Source organism: Entelurus aequoreus, linkage group LG11, assembly GCF_033978785.1.
Source record: "Entelurus aequoreus isolate RoL-2023_Sb linkage group LG11, RoL_Eaeq_v1.1, whole genome shotgun sequence".
Classification (NCBI taxonomy): domain Eukaryota; kingdom Metazoa; phylum Chordata; class Actinopteri; order Syngnathiformes; family Syngnathidae; genus Entelurus; species Entelurus aequoreus.
Window position 1 is genome coordinate 9165420 of NC_084741.1, and position 22500 is coordinate 9187919.

Genomic DNA, 22500 nt, shown 5'->3' on the forward strand with positions numbered 1-22500 from the left:
TAATTAAATGTGCTTTTCATGATAAGGTAAGCGCCGGAGTGAGAAGAGGTTTTAAAATAATTAGCGCATGCTTGCCCATTCCGCATGCTTTTGGTAAGCGCAGGAGTGAGAAGAGGTATTAAATTAATTAGCGCCCCGGCGGCTATTCAAGGAAATACGGTATTTCAAAATTGCATGCGCATGTCCCTTCTTTTGCACTATATTTGATTCATACTTATTTTTGTAATCAGTCTGTCCTAAACCTTGATTATAATCTTTGTGATTGGCACTTGATTTCCTATCATTTGACAAAGTTTTCCAGTTATACCGTAAGTAGATTGGATATAAAATAAGTTAATATTTGAGTAAAAAGATTGCTCAAAACATGAACATCAGGCATTGAGATGGTGATATATCAATCATATATAGTTCTTTAAGATCATTTGAGTCCAGAGCCATGATTCTTTTGACTGACTGTGAATCTGGCATTGTTGCATGCGTCGCTGCTTTGAGCATAAAGAGAGAATACTGCGAGTAAACAACCTCATATGACCACACTTCCCCCTGCTACTGTGTTTTATATTTAACTCCACACACTCAAATGAAGCTCTATTCAATCATGGCATGCAGAAAGCCAATCCCAGATAAGCCCGGGACATCATTCATCAAAGTTCCACGGACTCGGCAGACTGAACACAGGAATGTCAAACCACCACCGAGGGACTGAGGGCAGCTCCTTTTCAACTCATTACACCTTTTTGGAAAAGATACTGCAGCGTCAGCTTCAGCAGTGCGAGGGTTAACCAACCTTCTTCCTCTCCAGCCTCTCCTGCTCCTCCTTCTGGAAGTGTCTGTCCCTCTCCACACGCTGCTTCTCCGCCTCCTCGCGAGATTTAGCCTCGGCTTCTTCCTTCTGAAAAATCACAACCACAGCTTTTTTTTTTTTTTACAGTCAGAAACAGCAGCAAAAAAAGGAGCGAACACTTCTTCAAACCGGGGCCGAGTGGGCGTGCTGCACGGCGGGTGTGGCTGCTCCCTGCAATTATCGCTCTCCAGCCGACCACAGAGACGATATTTTTGTATGGAAAAACAACTCATTTGAAGTCTCATGACGATGCAACACAACATTCTGTATCCACATAGATTCAACCAGAAATGTCACTGCTGCAAATGGCCACAAGAGGGAAGCACAGTTCTGGATTCAAGTAATAGAGTCCATGGCTGGAGTCTTTAGTTAACAGTCACTGAAATTATACACCCATCCATCCATTTTCTACCGCTTGTCCCTTTTGGGGTTGCGGGGGGGTGCTGGAGCCTATCTCAGCTGCATTCAGGCGGAAGGCGGGGTACACCCTGGACAAGTCGCCACCTCATCACAGGGCCAACACAGATAGACAGACAACATTCACACACTAGGTGCATGTCTGTGGAAGTGGGTGGGGCCTATCCCCAGGTGCATGTCTGTGGAGGTGGGTGGGGCCTATCCCCAGGTGCATGTCTGTGGAGGTGGGAGGAGCCTATCCCCAGGTGCATGTCTTTGGAAGTGGGTGGGGCCTATCCCCAGGTGCATGTCTTTGGAGGTGGGAGGGGCCTATCCCCAGGTGCATGTCTTTGGAAGTGGGAGGGGCCTATCCCCAGGTGCATGTCTGTGGAGGTGGGAGGAGCTTATCCCCAGGTGCATGTCTGTGGAGGTGGGAGGAAGCCGGAGTACCCGCAGGGAACCCACGCAGGACTAGAGATGACTCCCGATATTATTGGCCGATAAATGCTTTAAACTGTAATATCCGAAATGATCGGTATCAGTTTCAATAGCTTTTTTGCCGATATTCCGATATTGTCCAACTCTTAATTACCGATTCCGATATCAAGCGATACAGATATATACAGTGGTGGAATGAACACATTATTATGCCTAAAGTTGTTGTGATGCCCCGCTGGATGCATTAAACAATGTAACAAGGTTTTACAAAATAAATCAACTCAAGTTATGTAAAAAAGTGCCAACATGGCACTGCCATATTTATTATTGAAGTCACAAAGTGCATTATTTTTTTTAACATGCCTCAAAACAGCAGCTTGGAATTTGGGACATGCTCTCCCTGAGAGAGCATGAGGAGGTTGAGGTGGGCGGGTTTGGGGGGGGGGGGGGGGTTAGCGAAGGGTGTATATTGTAGCGTCCCGAAAGAGTTAATGCTGCAAGGGGTTCTGGGTATTTGTTGTGTTGTGTTTATGTTGTGTTACGGTGCGGATGTTCTCCCGAAATGTGTTTGTCATTCTTGTTTGGTGTGGGTTCACACATATTTGTAACAGTGTTAAAGTTGTTTATACGGCATCCCTCAGTGTGACCTGTATGGCTGTTGACCAAGTATGCCTTGCATTCACTTGTGTGTGTGAAAAGCCGTAGATATTATGTGACTGGGCCGGCACGCAAAGGCAGTGCCTTCAAGGCACGCCCCCAATATTGTTGTCTGGGGGGAAATCGGTAAAAAATGGGGAGGGTTGGCAAGTATGACTGGGAGACACAACTGCTCTGTACTTCTCCCTACGTCCGTGTACCACTCTGTACTTCTCCCTACGTCCGTGTACCACTCTGTACTTCTCCCTATGTCCGTGTACCACTCTGTACTTCTCCCTACGTCCATGTACCACTCTGTACTTCTCTCTACGTCCGTGTACCACTCTGTACTTCTCCCTACGTCCGTGTACCACTCTGTACTTCTCCCTACGTCCGTGTACCACTCTGTACTTCTCCCTACGTCCGTGTACCACTCTGTACTTCTCCCTACGTCCGTGTACCACTCTGTACTTCTCCCTACGTCCGTGTACCACTCTGTACAGCGGCGTAGTAAAAAGTCATACATTTTACTTTTTGAAACCGATACCGATAATTTCCGATATATACATTTTAAAGCATTTATCGGCCGATAATATCGGCAGTCCGGACATCTCTATTTATCATATAGTGTTTTTGTGCTTACCACCATGTTTCAGCATTCCATGCATGTACTGTCCTCTGGACTCCCTGCCAAAAGCTTCTTCTCACTTATCTGGGAGAGCCTTTGACTTACCACCATGCTTCAATGGATACTCACTACTGTTGCAATCGTAATATGGTATTGTGAATCAACTTGAAACTAGTTCCATATCTGCAGTGTAGAAGTTCAACACACAATAAAGAAGACTCAACTGAAGCACACACGAGGCGGCACTTTGGCGACGGAGGCCAGGAAAACCCCCACCTCGCTACTTATTCTTGGTGGCCGTACCTGTTTCTGCAAGCGAAGGTTCTCCTGGTGCTCGGCCTTGGCCCACTCCTCGGCCTCCTTCTCCTCCTGCAGCCGCCGGGCTTCGTCCCTCTTCTGCTGCTCCTGGGCCATGGCGAGGGCCTCCTCCTCGCGGCGACGCTGATCCTCCGCCTCCCTCGCCAGTCGCTCCTCTCTCAGGATCCTGGAGAAGTCACGGGAATTAGGAATAAAACGTGATGGATGCTACCCGACAAAGCTGTTACTTAGCATTCTTCAAATGTTGTTTTTAGTGATGTTTTAACAGTGTGGTATGTCCTTAGGACCTTTTTAAGAACAGGATCCACTATGGACTGGACTCTCACTATTATGTTAGATCCACTATGGACTGGACTCTCACTATTATGTTAGATCCACTATGGACTGGACTCTCACTATTATGTTAGATCCACTATGGACTGGACTCTCACACTATTATGTTAGATCCACTATGGACTGGACTTTCACTATTATGTTAGATCCACTATGGACTGGACTCTCACACTATTATGTTAGATCCACTATGGACTGGACTCTCACACTATTATGTTAGATCCACTATGGACTGGACTCTCACACTATTATGTTAGATCCACTATGGACTGGACTTTCACTATTATGTTAGATCCACTATGGACTGGACTCTCACACTATTATGTTAGATCCACTATGGACTGGACTCTCTCACTATTATGTTAGATCCACTATGGACTGGACTCTCTCACTATTATGTTAGATCCACTATGGACTGGACTCTCTCACTATTATGTTAGATCCACTATGGACTGGACTTTCACTATTATGTTAGATCCACTATGGACTGGACTCTCTCACTATTATGTTAGATCCACTATGGACTGGACTCTCACTATTATGTTAGATCCACTATGGACTGGACTCTCTCACTATTATGTTAGATCCACTATGGACTGGACTCTCTCACTATTATGTTAGATCCACTATGGACTGGACTTTCACTATTATGTTAGATCCACTATGGACTGGACTCTCTCACTATTATGTTAGATCCACTATGGACTGGACTCTCACTATTATGTTAGATCCACTATGGACTGGACTCTCACTATTATGTTAGATCCACTATGGACTGGACTCTCACACTATTATGTTAGATCCACTATGGACTGGACTCTCACACTATTATGTTAGATCCACTATGGACTGGACTCTCACACTATTATATTAGATCCACTATGGACTGGACTCTCACACTATTATGTTAGATCCACTATGGACTGGACTCTCACTATTATGTTAGATCCACTATGGACTGGACTCTCACACTATTATGTTAGATCCACTATGGACTGGACTCTCACACTATTATGTTAGATCCACTATGGACTGGACTCTCACTATTATGTTAGATCCACTATGGACTGGACTCTCACTATTATGTTAGATCCACTATGGACTGGACTCTCACTATTATGTTAGATCCACTATGGACTGGACTCTCACACTATTATGTTAGATCCACTATGGACTGGACTCTCACACTATTATGTTAGATCCACTATGGACTGGACTCTCACACTATTATGTTAGATCCACTATGGACTGGACTTTCACTATTATGTTAGATCCACTATGGACTGGACTCTCACACTATTATGTTAGATCCACTATGGACTGGACTCTCTCACTATTATGTTAGATCCACTATGGACTGGACTCTCTCACTATTATGTTAGATCCACTATGGACTGGACTCTCTCACTATTATGTTAGATCCACTATGGACTGGACTTTCACTATTATGTTAGATCCACTATGGACTGGACTCTCTCACTATTATGTTAGATCCACTATGGACTGGACTCTCACTATTATGTTAGATCCACTATGGACTGGACTCTCTCACTATTATGTTAGATCCACTATGGACTGGACTCTCTCACTATTATGTTAGATCCACTATGGACTGGACTTTCACTATTATGTTAGATCCACTATGGACTGGACTCTCTCACTATTATGTTAGATCCACTATGGACTGGACTCTCACTATTATGTTAGATCCACTATGGACTGGACTCTCACTATTATGTTAGATCCACTATGGACTGGACTCTCACACTATTATGTTAGATCCACTATGGACTGGACTCTCACACTATTATGTTAGATCCACTATGGACTGGACTCTCACACTATTATATTAGATCCACTATGGACTGGACTCTCACACTATTATGTTAGATCCACTATGGACTGGACTCTCACTATTATGTTAGATCCACTATGGACTGGACTCTCACACTATTATGTTAGATCCACTATGGACTGGACTCTCACACTATTATGTTAGATCCACTATGGACTGGACTCTCACTATTATGTTAGATCCACTATGGACTGGACTCTCACTATTATGTTAGATCCACTATGGACTGGACTCTCACTATTATGTTAGATCCACTATGGACTGGACTCTCACACTATTATGTTAGATCCACTATGGACTGGACTCTCACTATTATGTTAGATCCACTATGGACTGGACTCTCTCACTATTATGTTAGATCCACTATGGACTGGACTCTCACTATTATGTTAGATCCACTATGGACTGGACTCTCTCACTATTATGTTAGATCCACTATGGACTGGACTGGGGGTGTCGCCCACATCTGTGGTCCCCTCCAAGGTTTCTCATTGTCCCATTGGGTTGAGTTTTTCCTTGCCCTGATGTGGGATCTGAGCCGAGGATGTCGTTGTGGCTTGTGCAGCCCTTTGAGACACTCGTGATTTAACGGTAGTGTGTGTATATATATATATATATATATATATATATATATATATATATATATATATATATATATATATATATATATATATATATATATTTATTTATTTTATATATATATATTTATATATTATTCATATATATTTATTTATTTATTTATTTATGCACCTTATTGCTTTTTTATCCTGCACTACCATGAGTTTTTGTAATGAAATTTTGTTCTTATCTGTGCTGTAAAGTTCAAATTTGAATGACAATAAAAAGGAAGTCTAAGTCCAAAAACTAGAACATTCTATAAAGAGTGAGAAAGCTGACCTCTCTGTCTCCTCCTGCTGGCGTCGCTCCTGCTCCTCTCGCTCTCTTTGCTCGCGAGCCTGCCGCCGCTTCTCGGCCAGGATGCGTGCCGCCTCCTCCGGGTCGTTGGTGCCCGCCATGGGCTTGGAGGGTGAGGCCGCCTGGACCGGAGGGACGTCTCTCCTGAGCGGCTCAGGCGACGGGGAGGCGGCCAGAGAAGCGGAGATGTTGGACGCCGCTCGGCCAGCAGGAACCAGAGGAGAACCTGGGACACCACAAACGTTGATGCTCATTAGGGACGTTTTTTGAAGTGGTTCTTGTGGTTTAAAGAGCAATTGTTGGACTGACGGCGACTGTTGTCCGGCGTGAGCGGCCTGCGGGGCTCCCTCACTCTCTCCAGGGGGATGGGTGAGGAGGTGCGGTGGTCCACCCGGGCGGGGGTCCTCGCCCTCCTGGGCCGCCCTTTCGGGGTCGACGGGCTGCCGCGCGCGGACGGAGGCTTCGGGGAGGAGGCGGGACTCGGGGAGGCGGGCCTGACCTTCGCCGCGGCAGGCGACGACGGCCGCGGCCTGGATAGCGGGCTGGGGCTGAACGACACAAGTTGACATTGTTACATTTGCACGTAAACAAACTGCCTTTGTTTTGGTAGACTAGTCCTGAAGGAAGTGAGCCAAAGCACTTTGTCATTACATCATCCATGGAAGTGCATTATCCCTCAGATGCACCATTAGGATTACATCATTACTCTCTCTCTCTCTCTCTCTCGGCCTGCAGCACTCATGCTCTTTGTTCTGTTTGCAGACTCAAAGAAAGTGGATTTTTGTATCCTCCTATTGCATCTCACAGCTGCCATTTATTGTGTGGCCCTGAGAGGACCACTCCATGGAAGGCCTTTCCTCTCTTGGCCTACACTTCACAAGGAATATGCAAGCCATGCAGACAAGTGTAATGAGAGGGAATATGAGGTCAACAATATGAATAATATGCTCATGTTTAGTCAAAATGGTTATAATGCAGCCCAGTGACTACTCTCCATTATGGGTGTGAAAGGTCAAGTTCACCACCAGATGGCACTCTTTTCTTTGTTTTAGCTCAGGGATGTTAAACTTGTTTTTAATGAGGTTCACCTCAGTTATGGCTGCCCTCAGAGTTCTTTGATTGATTGATGGAAACTTTTATTAGTAGATTGCACAGTACAGTACATATTCCGTACAATTGACCGCTAAATGGTAACACCCCAATAAGTTTTTCAACTTGTTTAAGGCCACGTTAACCAATTCATGGTACAAAAATATACTATCAGCATAATACAGTCATCAACAATTGTATCATCAGAGAAATGGGCATTGAAACAGTGTAGGTGTGACCTGGTAGGATATGTACAGCGAGCAGTGAACATAGTGAGCTCAGAAAGCATCTAATCATCTCTAATTTTCCATCCGATTTGCAGGTTTTTTGATTGATCGATTTGAAACTTTTACTAGCAGATTGCAAAGGAAGAGAATACATGATATGAAACAGTACAGTTTACACAGTGAAGTACATATTCCGTACAATTGACCACTAAATGGTAACACCCCGAATAAGTTTTTCAACTTGTTTAAGTCGGGGTCCACGTTAATCAATTCATGGTAATGTGTGTAAGGTGTGTAGTTTGTTGTGAGTTCAAGCACTGTGTTGGTTTTGTTCTTTGAACAAGGTGATGTTCCTGCACGCTTCATCAAGTGCACCAGTAGAACAACATATTACTTTTTCTTGAATTTGAAAAAAAACAACATTAAATTGTTCACTAAAGAAGGGTTGGGTGAATGCGCATATGAAACTGCTGGGGTTCGCTACCTCCAACAAGGTTAAGAACCACTGTTCTATATGTTATAGTTATTGAATGACTCTTACCATAATATGTTGAGTTAACATACCAGTTGGTTATTTATGCCTCATATAACGTACACTTATTCAGCCTGTTGTTCACTATTCTTTAGACATTTTAAATTGCCTTTCAAATGTCTATTCTTGCTGTTGGCTTTTATCAAATTAATTTCCCCCAAAATGCGACTTATACTCCAGTGCGACTTATATATGTTTTTTTCCTTCATTACTTCATTACTCCGGAGTGACTTATACTCCGAAAAATACGGTATATACATTTGATTATTTACAATCCGGGGAGGTGGGATGTGGTGGGGGGAGGGTGTTAGTCTAGGGTTGTAGTTGACTGGAGGTGTTCTTTTAGTGAGGTTTTGAAGGAGGATAGAGATGTACTTTCTTTTACAACTGTTGGGAGTGCATTCCATATTGATGTGGCATGGAAGGAGAATGAGTTTAGACCTTTGTTAGTTGGGAATCTGGGTTTAACGTGGTTAGTGGAGCTCCCCCTGGTGTTGTGGTTATGGCGGTCATTTACGTTATGGAAGTAGTTTGACATGTACTTCGGTATCAGGGAGGTGTAGCGGATTTTATAGACTAGGCTCAGTGCAAGTTGTTTAACTCTGTCCTCCACCCTGAGCCAGCCCACTTTGGAGAAGTGGGTAGGAGTGAGGTGGGATCTGGGGTGGAGGTCTAGAAGTAACCTGACTAGCTTGTTCTGGGATAGATTTGAGGGTTTTGGAGGTGCTAGGGTACCAGGAGGTGCATGCGTAATGGAAAAAGGGTTGAATGAGAGTTCCCGCTAGAATCTTCATGGTGCTTTTGTTGACCAGAGAGGAGATTCTGTTGAGAAATATTGTTCGTTGGTTAACCTTTTTGATTACCTTGGTTGCCATTTTATCAGAGGAAAGATTAGCCTCTAGAATGGAACCTAGGTAGGTGACCTCATCTTTCTTAAGGTTGACCCAAATAGGATGGATTCTGTTTTACCTAAGTGTATGGATAGCTTATTGTCAGCGAGCCAGGTGCAAGTTCCACAGAGTTCGGCCACTGAGGATTTTTTCCACCTGTGACTTGTCCTTGCCGGATACCAGCAGGGCCGAGTCATCCGCAAACAGGAACAACTCACAGTCGCGTGCTGAAGACATGTCGTTTACGTAACAGTGATTAATATATGAGTTGGCTTCTCCATTGGATTATTTTGCATATATTTTTTTGACGTAAAGCACTTTACATTGAACAATCAACCTCAAAGTGCTACAGTGCATTTAAAAAAACAAAACAACAACGCTAGAACCACAAATAGCTGCCTCCAACAAGTCAAATAAATAGTAAAAAAAATAAAAACTACAACAGCCTAATAGCTAGAACCAGGACACATGTATCTAAAAAAAGGCTTTTTTAAAATCCAATCCAATCAATCCAATCCACTTTATTTATATAGCACATTTACACAACAAGAATGTTTCCAAAGTGCTGCACAGCCATGTTAAAAACAATATTGAAAACAATATTATGCTACACCAATGACTGAATAAAAACAAAGAATAAATGAATAGAAAACCAATACAGAGACTATATAAAAAAATAAATATGATTAAAAACTATTTTAAAGGGTAAAACCAATTAAAACAGTAAAATAGACATCAAAATTGATTAAAAAAACACAGAGGACAGAAGACCACACAACTCACGTAGTGTTAAAAGCCAAAGAATAAAAGTGGGTCTTAAGACGAGACTTAAAACAGTCCACTGTGGGAGCAGTTTGAACATGGAGGGGCAGAGTGTTCCAGAGTTTAGGGCCGACCACAGAGAAGGCCCTCCCTGTCTCCCCTGGTTTTAAGTCTGGTCCTGGGCACCACGAGCTGGAGCTGGCTCTCGGACCTCAGAGCACGCAGGAGTGTACATTTGGATGAGGTCCGAGATATACTGAGGTGCCAGTCCATGTAAAGCTTTAAAAACAAACAGCAAGGATTTAAAATCAATTGTAAAATGAACAGTGCAAACTCCCAAGAATTGGGGTTATATGCTGGCGTCTCCTGGCCTGTTAAAAGTCGTGCTGCCGCAATCTGGACTAACTGCAACCGGGAGAGAGCTTTTTGGCTAATGGCAGAATAAAGTGCATTGCAGTAGTCCAGGCCACTTGAAATAAAAGCATGCACCACTTGTTCAAAAAGGTTAAAAGATAAAAATGGTTTTACCTTTGCTAAAAGACGAAGATGATAAAAACACGATTTTAAAACGCCATTGACTTGTTTGTCAAGTTTAAAATGGCTGTCTACAGTGACGCCAAGGCTGCTGACTTTGGGACGCACATCATTTTGCAATGGTCCCAAGTCAGTGAGGGCCGGACCAAAAACTGACATTTCCGTTTTTCCCTCATTCATTATTGAAAAATTCTGGGCTAACCAAGCCTTGACGTCACATAGACAGTTGAGAAGAGTTTTTAAACCTTTTTTAAAAGCATCCACAGTCTGTGGTTCCCTCAGGTGGTCAGAGAGAGTGTTCCACAGACTGGGAGCGGCGGAGCAGAGAGCCCGGTCTCCCATAGTTCGGAGCTTTGTCCTTGGAGGTTGGAGGAGGTTAGCCTGTCCGTAGCAGAAGTGTATGAAAACCTTTGACCACCATTGTGTATATATATTTTTTTTTTATAGACTTTTTTTTTAAAGATGTTTTAGGCAACCAGAAGGATCTTTTCTAACCTGTAATCTGTTTTGAAAATGTTACAATTACCGATTAATACATTGCGACATCGGTTTGAACGGAGAATCCATTCTGAATGGAATCGTCATATTGGGAATGGGATCAAATGGTTAGTTGGCCAAAGATGCAGAGTCCTACTCGACAGGTGTTTGTTTACCTGAGCTCTGATCTGTGTCTCTTTACCTGAGCTCTGATCTGTGTCTCATGCTGGGAAGAGACTGCCTCTTCTTGAGAAACTTCTCTTTTGTCAGCGCATTTTTCTCCTTTTCATTCTCCCGCTCCTTGTCTCTCTTCTCTTTTTTGGTCCTGTCCATCTGGTGCGACACAAGCTCAGACACGGTGAAGACCACGTAGTGACGAAAGGCCACTCGGTGCAACTTACGGGTGTGGAGCTGCGTCGGTGAGCGATATCGGGCGTGCTGGACGTCACCCTCCAGCGTTCAGAGCAGCGGTGATGGGGTTGGTGGGTGCACAGTGCCAGCGGGCTGGCGGAGGACGAGCGGGGGCACAGTGGAGACTCTGAGGAGGACCTTTCGTTACAAACTGCCAAAAGAGGTAATGTGCTTCTGGGCCACCACCACTCACGGCCGTCTTTTCCGTTGGGCAGCACGCTGGCGGCGCTGCGGCTGCGGGCCAGGAAAGACAAGGTGGGCGTCATCAGGCGGTCCACGATGCTGCTCTCCCAGCGGCTCAGTGTCACGTTGCGGGCTGCGAGTTGAAGGGAAAGAAAGAGAAAATAAACAACTGTGGCTCAAACGCATGTGGAAGCAAAGTAACAAAAACACACTAATGGTGTTTGTCACTTGAAATGGAAAAAGTCCGTCTAGACCAGGAGTGTCCCAACTTATTCCAAAGAGGGCCGCACACTGAAAGCAAGTGGGGGTCATTTTGATATTTTTCATTTTCAAAACCGTTAGAGCTCCCCTTAAATTTGGTGAATGTTGAAGGTCTCGGGGACCCAAAAGGGTCTCAGTCATTAGTTGTCATCAAATATTCTAGTTGGAAACATGTTTCTTTGGGGAGAAAAAGGGCATAAAACAAAAAAAAACCTTCATGGCAACAAATAGATCTATAGATTAATTGATCTATAGATATTTAAGTGTTGAAAGTTAAAAAAAAAAAAATAATAATTCATATATACAGTATATATGAAAGTAAAAATAATACAAATACATTAAGTCATATATATATCTTATATATATATTTTATTTTATTTTTTTATTTTTTTTACTTTCATCACTTAAATATTTTTAGATCTTTTCGTTGCCATGAAAGTTTTTTTTTGGTATTATAATAATAATAGTTTAATAATAGATTTTATTTGTAAAAAGCACTTCACATTGAGCAAACAACCTCAAAGTGCTACAGTGTATTAAAAAATAAAAATAAAAAGATAATAAAAATAATTAAAAATAAAAACTAGAAATAGCACGCATATATCTAAAAAAAAAAAAAAAAAAAAGGCTTAATAAGAAGGGTTTTTAAGCCTTTTTTAAAAGCATACATAGTCTGTGGTGCCCTCAGGTGGTCAGGGAGAGCTCCCCGGTCTCCCACTGTTCGTAGCTTTGTCCTCTGAGGTTGGAGGAGGTTAGTCCCCTAGGTTATGCCCCTTTTTTCCCCCAAAGAAAACCCTTTTTTTTAATCTCCAAAACATTTTTCCAACTAGAATATTTGATGTGAACTAATTGAAGCCTTAAACAGGTAAATAATTCATAACAGCATTGCTTTTGATTCATTGTTATTTTTTTGAACAATGACCGTTAAAAACAAAATCCGACTGAAGGTCTTAGGGATCCATAAAAGTGTTAAATATTTTATACATCAATATTTATTATTTTTACTTTCAACACCTTTAGATCTCTTTGTTAATTTTAAGTTCTTATTATTTTTTGGAGCAATGAAAAAATAATAAAGTTAAAAAAAACTGCCTGCATGGCATCTTTGTGTTGTTAGTGTCAATATTGCAGCATTCTTTCATTACTTTACACTTGTTTGCTATTTAATTCCAATTATTATAATGTTTTGTGATACCGTATTTCCTTGAATAGCCGCAGGGGCGTTAATTAATTTAAAACCTCCTGTCACTCCGGCGTTTACCGGAAACCGGCGGGATGGCCGTGCATGCGGTAATTATTTTAAAACCTCTTCTCACTCCGGCGTTTACCAAAAGGAATCCATAAAATTTAGGCGTGCGCTTTGAGTGTGATGTAAGCATACCATCATGAAAAGCACATTTAATTAAAAAAAACGTTATTATGGTCTTACCTGTACTTATAAATGGAGTCCATTTGCAGCTCCTTCTGACCAAAAGCATTGATAACTTGTTTATAGAAGTCTTCCTTATTTTCTTTCTTCAGTTTTAAAAGTCTCTGTCTCGATGGAGATATTCCTTTAATTATTACCTCCTGCTTCCATTGAAAGTCCAGTTTAGAAAACTGTTTTATTTTAGATACCGGTATGTAATCCTCCATGTTAAAAGTTCAGGCAGAGGAAAAAAAAAAAATCTCTTGCTGCGTGTGTTCACTTCTTCTGCAGTACCGGAAGTCGCAAGAAGGATCACTAGCGCGGCAGCGCCCTCTACCACCAGGAGGCGGGAGTCATTTAATGACTTATACAGTATTTCACACACGCAGCTACGGTATATTAATAAAACATAGCTGCTTACTGTTCTCTTTAGCATACTGTACCGGTATTCAATAGCTTGGACCTTAAATCCTACTGAAAAGCTCTTTATCTTTTTTCCTTTGTGCGATTGCAAACTACTGAAAGCAGCTTCCTCCATTTTGAAAATGAGGACAGGTAAATCGTCACTCGTGACGTAACGAATTTGACCCGGTGGAAGTTCTAGCCATATGCTAAATATTTTGCGAAACGAGTTTGACCCGGCGAAAATTATAGACATGCGATAATAAAATTAATATTTTGCGAAACGAATTTGATCCAGCTTCAATAATAAACCGGCGATAAGGCCAAGCATGCATTAATTATTTTGAGAAATGAGTTTGACCCGGCAGTAATTCTAGACGTGCGAATACTATATTCCCTGCGCCAATTCAAGGAAATACGGTAGTCTTTTTTAAATCTGGGCCGTTGAAGATTTGGACAGCCCTGGTATAGACTGTGAGTCAGCACATTTTGGACAGCCCTGGTATAGACTGTGAGTCAGCACATTTTGGACAGTCCTGGTATAGACTGTGAGTCAGCACATTTTGGACAGTCCTGGTATAGACTGTGAGTCAGCACATTTTGGACAGTCCTGGTATAGACTGTGAGTCAGCACATTTTGGACAGTCCTGGTATAGACTGTGAGTCAGCACATTTTGGACAGTCCTGGTATAGACTGTGAGTCAGCACATTTTGGACAGTCCTGGTATAGACTGTGAGTCAGCACATTTTGGACAGTCCTGGTATAGACTGTGAGTCAGCACATTTTGGACAGCCCTGGTATAGACTGTGAGTCAGCACATTTTGGACAGTCCTGGTATAGACTGTGAGTCAGCACATTTTGGACAGCCCTGGTATAGACTGTGAGTCAGCACATTTTGGACAGCCCTGGTATAGACTGTGAGTCAGCACATTTTGGACAGTCCTGGTATAGACTGTGAGTCAGCACATTTTGGACAGTCCTGGTATAGACTGTGAGTCAGCACATTTTGGACAGTCCTGGTATAGACTGTGAGTCAGCACATTTTGGAGCGTGGCTTTGGACTTACTCTAAGGATCGCCATTTATTTTGATGAAAAAAACAACAACTTTCTGTGAAGTAAGCAGCACTGCGACAGGTCACATCTATTTTTACTCTTCTTCCCCCCTCGGAATACATGATCTACCTGCTCCAAAGTGCTGACTCACTCACTAACTTGACTTTCCTGAGGCTCTGACAGTTCTTCCAGGCGAACCTTGATAAGAAAAAGGATGTTTTCAACTGAAGCGTGAAGAACTCAAAAAATGTTGCAAAGAGCCAAAGCAAGGAAACAGCAGGAATGAAAGCTCCACGGGATATGAAGCCACCACGAGACAACAACAAATGAGCACAATACACAACTCAAAATGTGCACCAAGAACCAGGTCAAAGAAAAAAGGGCTCAGGAGCACGGTGGAAGGACAAGGAAACAACGACACTGATGGTTGAGGTGTTGGAGGGGTCATGGACACATCTTCAATTAAACGGAGGATGGGGGGTTGGTCATTCCAGTTTGGAGCCTTACTTCTGCTGGGGGAGTTCCAGAGCGTGGCGGAGGACTTGGAGAGTCGCTTGTTTATGACCGAGTCCACGTGTTTGGGCAGGTTGACGGTGGAAACACAGCCTCTGCCTGAGAAGCCAAGAGAGCGGCACACACGTTGACACACTTGGCAAGGGAAGCAAAGAACTGGTGAAGACGGGACTAAGCGGTCCTCTGCGTCCACCTTGAGGAACCCAACATGGCCGCTTCAAGGTTATTTACAGTCGTCGTTGAGCGAGCACGAAAGGGCGAGATTGATCGCGGTTAATTCCCCCGGCGTATGGCCCAGACAATTACGGGAGAGACGGACACGCGGGACCTAGAATGTCAATCGGGCCGCTACATTGTGCATTGATTGATTGATTGAAACTTGTATTAGTAGATTGCACAGTACAGTACATATTCCGTACAATTGACCACTAAATAGTAACACCCCAATACGTTGTTCAACTTGTTTAAGTCGGGGTCCGCGTTAATCAACATTAAACTGCCTCAAGTTGTTGCTCAGATTAAATACAATGACAAAACTTTTCTTCTACATATAAAAAGTGCAACATTAAACACTTTCAAGTCAACTCAGCCTCAGATTAACTCCCCCTCCCCTTAATATGTCCATGTGGAAACTCGTTCGGTACACCTCCGAACCGAACCAAAACCCCTGAAACCGAAACGGTTCAATACAAATACACGTACCGTTACACCCTTAGTATTTTAACATCAAAGTCTTTGATAGTGAGGCATTAAAAGCCACAAAATGCAAGGGGTCCATCAGACCCACAAACGCTGGCTGACTAACAACAATATGCACGGAACATTTCTCTGCCAGTTTCTGCATCCCACAGGGATTCTTCTTTTGTGTTTCTGCACATGTGCTTCCCACACAAGGTTGCAACATGGTTTGTCAACACTGTCTGCTCTCATTTTCTCGCACATTTGACCCTCTAATGTTCTGTGTACCTACACTCTGTCCTCCTCCTGTCTAGGCCTGCTGTGTTTGTGTGTGTGTGTGTGTGTGTGTGTGTGTGTGTGTGTGTGTGTGTGTGTGTGTGTGTGTGTGTGTGTGTGTGTGTATGTGTGTGTGTGTGTGTGTGTGTGTGTGTGTGTGTGTGTGTGTGTGTGTGTGTGTGTGTGTGTGTGTGTGTGTGTGTGTGTGTGTGTGGTACACAGAACATCAATTTCCACACTTATATTAGCTGGACCCGGACATCTTATATGTAATATAAATGTGTAGGGGGGTGTATGGTGTGTGCTCATTAAATATGTATTCTGATATATGTTCTTCACAGAAAATGAGCCAAAGTCAGTGAGTCTCAGTTTGAAAAATTCATTAATTGTATCATTTTTCGTTTAATAAAAAATGAAAACGGGTCCCACAGACCCGAACACCACACAAGGTCGTAGCACTTCAACAACATTGGCTAAATGCATCTCTTACTTCCTCGTTAAAGGCTTCCACAAACCCATTACATCCTCCTCTACAAAGGCACAGGTTCTCCGTGTTGGATACTCACTTTCCTTCTGGTTCTGATTCCCAGCCCAGGACCATCTCTGCTGGCGGATTTCAGCCCACGTCTTCTTGGTTGAGCGGTGGATGGCGGCCTCGTAGCGTTCCTGGAAGGCACGGTCGCAAATTTTAACTAGCAGATGACTTGCGTACTGAAAAAAACCAACAATTTCCCCAGCTCCTAACACAGCGTTTACTCAGCTGCAGAGAGTGAGTGGTATTCATTGAAGGTACTGTAGAGCAGTGGTCCCCAACCTTTTTGTAACTGTCAATGCCTGAAAATTTGTCCCACGGACCGGGGGGGGGGGGGGGGATTTTTTATTTATTTTTTTTTTGTCATAAAAATATACAATCATGTGTGCTTACGGACTGTATCCCTGCAGACTGTATTGATCTATATGATACATAATGTAGAACCAGAAATATTAATAATAGAAAGAAACAACCCTTTTGTGCAAATTTTCGTGAATGGTGGGAGGGAGGTTTTTTTTGTACTTACTAATTGTAAATGTATCTTCTGTTTTTTATGTTAATTTAATTTAAAAAATAATAATTTGTTTTAATTTATTTTATTTTAATTTTTATTCTTTTATTTTTATTTTATTCTTTTTATTCCAATCGATCCGCGGACTGTTTGGGGACCACTGCTGTAGAAGATTAACTCAAGAGGAGGCCTTTATATGTAGTCATTTTTGTAATTTTCAATATTGTAATAGTGCTATAAGGAATGTATTAAAATATATGTGTGTGTGTGTGTGTGTGTGTGTGTGTGTGTGTGTGTGTGTGTGTGTGTGTGTGTGTGTGTGTGTGTGTGTGTGTGTGTGTGTGTGTGTGTGTGTGTGTGTGTGTGTGTGTGTGTGTGTGTGTGGGGTGGGGGGGGGGGCGTGACGTGTTCTGTGTTTACTAACAAGACATCATGGCGGAGCCGAAGCCAAGTTTCTTAACATGGAGATATTCCTACTACTTTTCTTTTGTCGAGCAAGAAGAAAAGAACATTTTAGTTAAATGTAAGTTGTGTCTTGGCTCAAAGATCCTATCTACTGCCCAAAACAGCAATTCAAATCTGCTGAAACAGCTACAAAAGCAACATGCTTCGACGAAGCTAGTAAACAGAGACACACTTCACCTCCACTTCCACCTAAGGATTTTAACAGAGGCACTGCTAGCCAGGACAACATTGATCGAGCCTTTGCAGCGTATGTGCTAGAAGATATGCAGGCTATTTCTACAGTGGAGTCACCCGCTTTCAGGCAGCTAACTAGCATGATATCGGGCATCAAACAGCAAATGGCACGGAGAACATATTCCAAGTACCTGGACACAGTGAGTACATAAACATGGAAAGCAAGCTAAAGAAGAAACTCCAAACTCTGCCTCTGCTCATCATTCAGCACTGAAGGTACACACTCTGTCAATTCTCTTATATACTCTTTCATTCTAGACTTCTAGAGTGTTTGATTATCACATCACTCTAAATGTATAGACTATAAATAAAGAGGGATCCTAGTGGGAAAGGCCAATCTTTCCTTTTCTCTAACTAAAACTGGGGAAATGCGTAGAGTGTTCTGGGCTTCACTGAAGACATGATTTTATTTCACAATTCCTTGAGAGAAAAAAGGCCTGCTTAGGCGTGTGTATGTAGTGTGTGTCTTTGTGTGTGTAGTGTGTGTCTTTGTGTATGTAGTGTGTGTGCTGTATAAAGTGACATGACATATAATCATGTCATGTGTGCCTTCCTTGGATGAAGTCAGCTTTACAGCTATGTTGTTATTATGCGGTTTGTTACTTATGTATGTTATGTTGCAGCTATTTAACATACTTTTGTCAATTTGTTCTGGCCTGAAATAAATTGGCCATTTGTAACATATCTTTGTCTTTGTGTGTTGTATGTAGAGCACATTGTTTGTGTGTTGTATGTAGACCACATTGTTTGTGTGTTGTATGTAGAGCACATTGTTTGTGTGTTGTATGTAGACCACATTGTTTGTGTGTTGTATGTAGACCACATTGTTTGTGTGTTGTATGTAGAGCACATTGTTTGTGTGTTGTATGTAGACCAATTGTTTGTGTGTTGTATGTAGACCACATTGTTTGTGTGTTGTATGTAGACCACATTGTTTGTGTGTTGTATGTAGACCACATTGTTTGTGTGTTGTATGTAGACCACATTGTTTGTGTGTTGTATGTAGACCACATTGTTTGTGTGTTGTATGTAGACCACATTGTGTGTTGTATGTAGACCACATTGTTTGTGTGTTGTATGTAGACCACATTGTGTGTGTTGTATGTAGACCACATTGTTTGTGTGTTGTATGTAGAGCACATTGTTTGTGTGTGTTGTATGTAGACCACATTGTTTGTGTGTTGTATGTAGAGCACATTGTTTGTGTGTTGTATGTAGACCACATTGTTTGTGTGTTGTATGTAGACCACATTGTGTGTGTGTTGTATGTAGACCACATTGTTTGTGTGTGCATGTAGAGCACATTGTTTGTGTGTTGTATGTAGACCACATTGTTTGTGTGTTGTATGTAGAGCACATTGTTTGTGTGTTGTATGTAGACCACATTGTGTGTTGTATGTAGAGCACATTGTTTGTGTGTTGTATGTAGAGCACATTGTTTGTGTGTTGTATGTAGAGCACATTGTTTGTGTGTTGTATGTAGACCACATTGTTTGTGTGTTGTATGTAGACCACATTGTTTGTGTGTTGTATGTAGACCACATTGTTTGTGTGTTGTATGTAGACCACATTGTTTGTGTGTTGTATGTAGACCACATTGTTTGTGTGTTGTATGTAGACCACATTGTGTGTTGTATGTAGACCACATTGTTTGTGTGTTGTATGTAGACACATTGTGTGTGTGTTGTATGTAGACCACATTGTTTGTGTGTTGTATGTAGAGCACATTGTTTGTGTGTTGTATGTAGACCACATTGTTTGTGTGTTGTATGTAGAGCACATTGTTTGTGTGTTGTATGTAGACCACATTGTTTGTGTGTTGTATGTAGACCACATTGTGTGTGTGTTGTATGTAGACCACATTGTTTGTGTGTTGCATGTAGAGCACATTGTTTGTGTGTTGTATGTAGACCACATTGTTTGTGTGTTGTATGTAGAGCACATTGTTTGTGTGTTGTATGTAGAGCACATTGTGTGTTGTATGTAGACCACATTGTTTGTGTGTTGTATGTAGACCACATTGTTTGTGTGTTGTATGTAGACCACATTGTTTGTGTGTTGTATGTAGACACATTGTTTGTGTGTTGTATGTAGACCACATTGTTTGTGTGTTGTATGTAGACCACATTGTTTGTGTGTTGTATGTAGACCACATTGTTTGTGTGTTGTATGTAGACCACATTGTTTGTGTGTTGTATGTAGACCACATTGTTTGTGTGTTGTATGTAGACCACATTGTTTGTGTGTTGTATGTAGAGCACATTGTTTGTTTGTTGTATGTAGAGCACATTGTTTGTGTGTTGTATGTAGACCACATTGTGTGTGTGTTGTATGTAGAGCACATTGTTTGTGTGTTGTATGTAGAGCACATTGTTTGTGTGTTGTATGTAGACACATTGTTTGTGTGTTGTATGTAGACCACATTGTTTGTGTGTTGTATGTAGAGCACATTGTTTGTGTGTTGTATGTAGAGCACATTGTTTGTGTGTTGTATGTAGAGCACATTGTTTGTGTGTTGTATGTAGAGCACATTGTTTGTGTTGTCTGTAGACATGTTGTGTTGTATGTAGACACATTGTTTGTGTGTTGTATGTAGAGCACATTGTTTGTGTGTTGTATGTAGAGCACATTGATTGTGTGTTGTATGTAGACAACATTGTTTCGTGTGTTGTATGTAGAGGCAATAGTTGTGTGTTGTATGTAGACCACATTACTTTTGGTGTATGTCACTGTAGTAGCAACATAGTTCCTTTCGATTAAGTACTGTAACCAATTGTTGTGGTAGTTGTATGTAGAGCACATTGCTTAGCAGAGTTGAGTGATGCAAATGCATGTCAAGTTGATCAACACATTGTATTATTCTCCAGTGCAATAACAGTACTGAAATGAAGGCTAAAGGGCATTAATGGGAGCCTTAAAAACAACAACATTACTTTTTGGTTGTAAGTCACGGAGTTAGAAACTGAGTTACTTTCGAATTAAAGTAACTAGTAACTGTAACTATAGGTTACTGCTAGTAACTGTAACTAGTTACTGGTTTTCAGTAACTAACCCTTACTGCTAATAAATGCTTGGTATTGAATATTATTCTATATAATTCATATATTAATATGCCAGTATTGACATGTGCTATTATCATTAAATCAATTCTATAGAATCTCTTCTTTTGTCCTGCTAGGAAAAATGTTTTGAATATTAAGTGAGGTTGATCAAGTGGGCAACACACGATGGATTAAAGTTGTCTAAATGCAAAGCTACGAACATTGGGAGGACTGGGCTTTCTGCTCCGCCGCTACCAGTCTGTGGAACGCTCTCCCTGACCACCTGAGGGCACCACAAACTGTAGATGCTTTAAAAAAAAAAAGGCTTAAAAACCCTTCTTTTAAAAAAAAAAAAAAGCCTTTTTTTTTTTAGATATATGCATACTAGTTTTAGCTATTTGGCTGTTCTAGTTTTTATTTATTTTTATTTTTTTTTATTATCTTTTTATTTTATTTTTTTTAATACACTGTAGCACTTTGAGGTTGTTTACTCAATGTAAAGTGATTTTTACAAATAACATCTATTATTATTATTATTATTATTATTAAAGTTGTCTAAATGCATTTCTGTATAAAGTTAAAGTAGCAATGATTGTCACCCTTGATCACCCCCTGGGAGGTGAGGGGAGCAGTGAGCAGCAGCGGTGGCTGCGCCCGGGAATAATTTTTTGGTGATTTCACCCCCAATTCCAACCCTTGATGCTGAGTGCCAAGCAGGGAGTATATTTGAATAGAGCAGGGGTCACCAACCTTTTTGAAAGCAAGAGCTACTTCTTGGGTAGTGATTCATGCGAAGGGCTACCAGTTTGATACACACTTAAATAAATTGCCAGAAATAGCCAATTTGCTCAATTTACCTTTAACTCTGTTATTATTAATAATTAATGATATTTACACTTAATTGAACGGTTTAAAAGAGGAGAAAACACGAAAAAAATGACAATTAAATTTTGAAACATAGTTTATCTTCAATTTCGACTCTTTAAAATTTAAAATTCAACCGGAAAAAAGAAGAGAAAAACTAGCTAATTTGAATCTTTTTGAAAAAATAAAAAAAATAATTTATGGAACATCATTAGTAATTTTTCCTGATTAAGATTAATTTTAGAATGTTGATGACATGTTTTAAATAGGTTAAAATCCAATCTGCACTTTGTTAGAATATATAACAAATTGGACCAAGCTATATTTCTAACAAAGACAAATCATTATTTCTTCTAGATTTTCCAGAACAAAAATATTAAAATAAATTCAAAAGACTTTGAAATAAGATTTAAATTTGATTCTACAGATTTTCTAGATTTGCCAGAATAATTGTTTTGAATTTTAATCATAGTAAGTTTGAAGAAATATTTCACAAATATTCTTCGTCGAAAAAACAGAAGCTAAAATTAAGAATTAAATTAAAATTTATTTATTATTCTTTACAATAAAAAAAATAAATTTACTTGAACATTGATTTAAATTGTCAGGAAAGAAGAGGAAGGAATTTAAAAGGTAAAAAGGTATATGTGTTTAAAAATCCTAAAATCATTTTTAAGGTTGTATTTTTTCTCTAAAATTGTCTTTCTGAAAGTTATAAGAAGCAAAGTAAAAAAAATAATGTATTTATTTAAACAAGTGAAGACCAAGTCTTTAAAATATTTTCTTGGATTT

At 41.0% G+C, this 22500-nt stretch overlaps 1 protein-coding gene across 4 annotated transcripts in view; it reads right to left on the minus strand.

Moving 5' to 3' along the window:
* LOC133659735 (MAP7 domain-containing protein 1-like) overlaps positions 1–22500 on the minus strand; it is a 96195-nt gene that overhangs the window by 22302 nt on the left and 51393 nt on the right. For all 4 annotated transcript variants that reach the window (XM_062062398.1, XM_062062396.1, XM_062062395.1 and 1 more), the window contains 8 exons: positions 16628–16727; positions 11479–11601; positions 11276–11412; positions 11077–11207; positions 6673–6911; positions 6346–6589; positions 3246–3426; positions 788–892 (listed from right to left, as the gene is read on the minus strand). In XM_062062398.1, the coding sequence (XP_061918382.1) occupies positions 788–892; positions 3246–3426; positions 6346–6589; positions 6673–6911; positions 11077–11207; positions 11276–11412; positions 11479–11601; positions 16628–16727 (1260 nt within the window). The remainder of the gene's footprint in view (positions 1–787; positions 893–3245; positions 3427–6345; positions 6590–6672; positions 6912–11076; positions 11208–11275; positions 11413–11478; positions 11602–16627; positions 16728–22500) is intronic.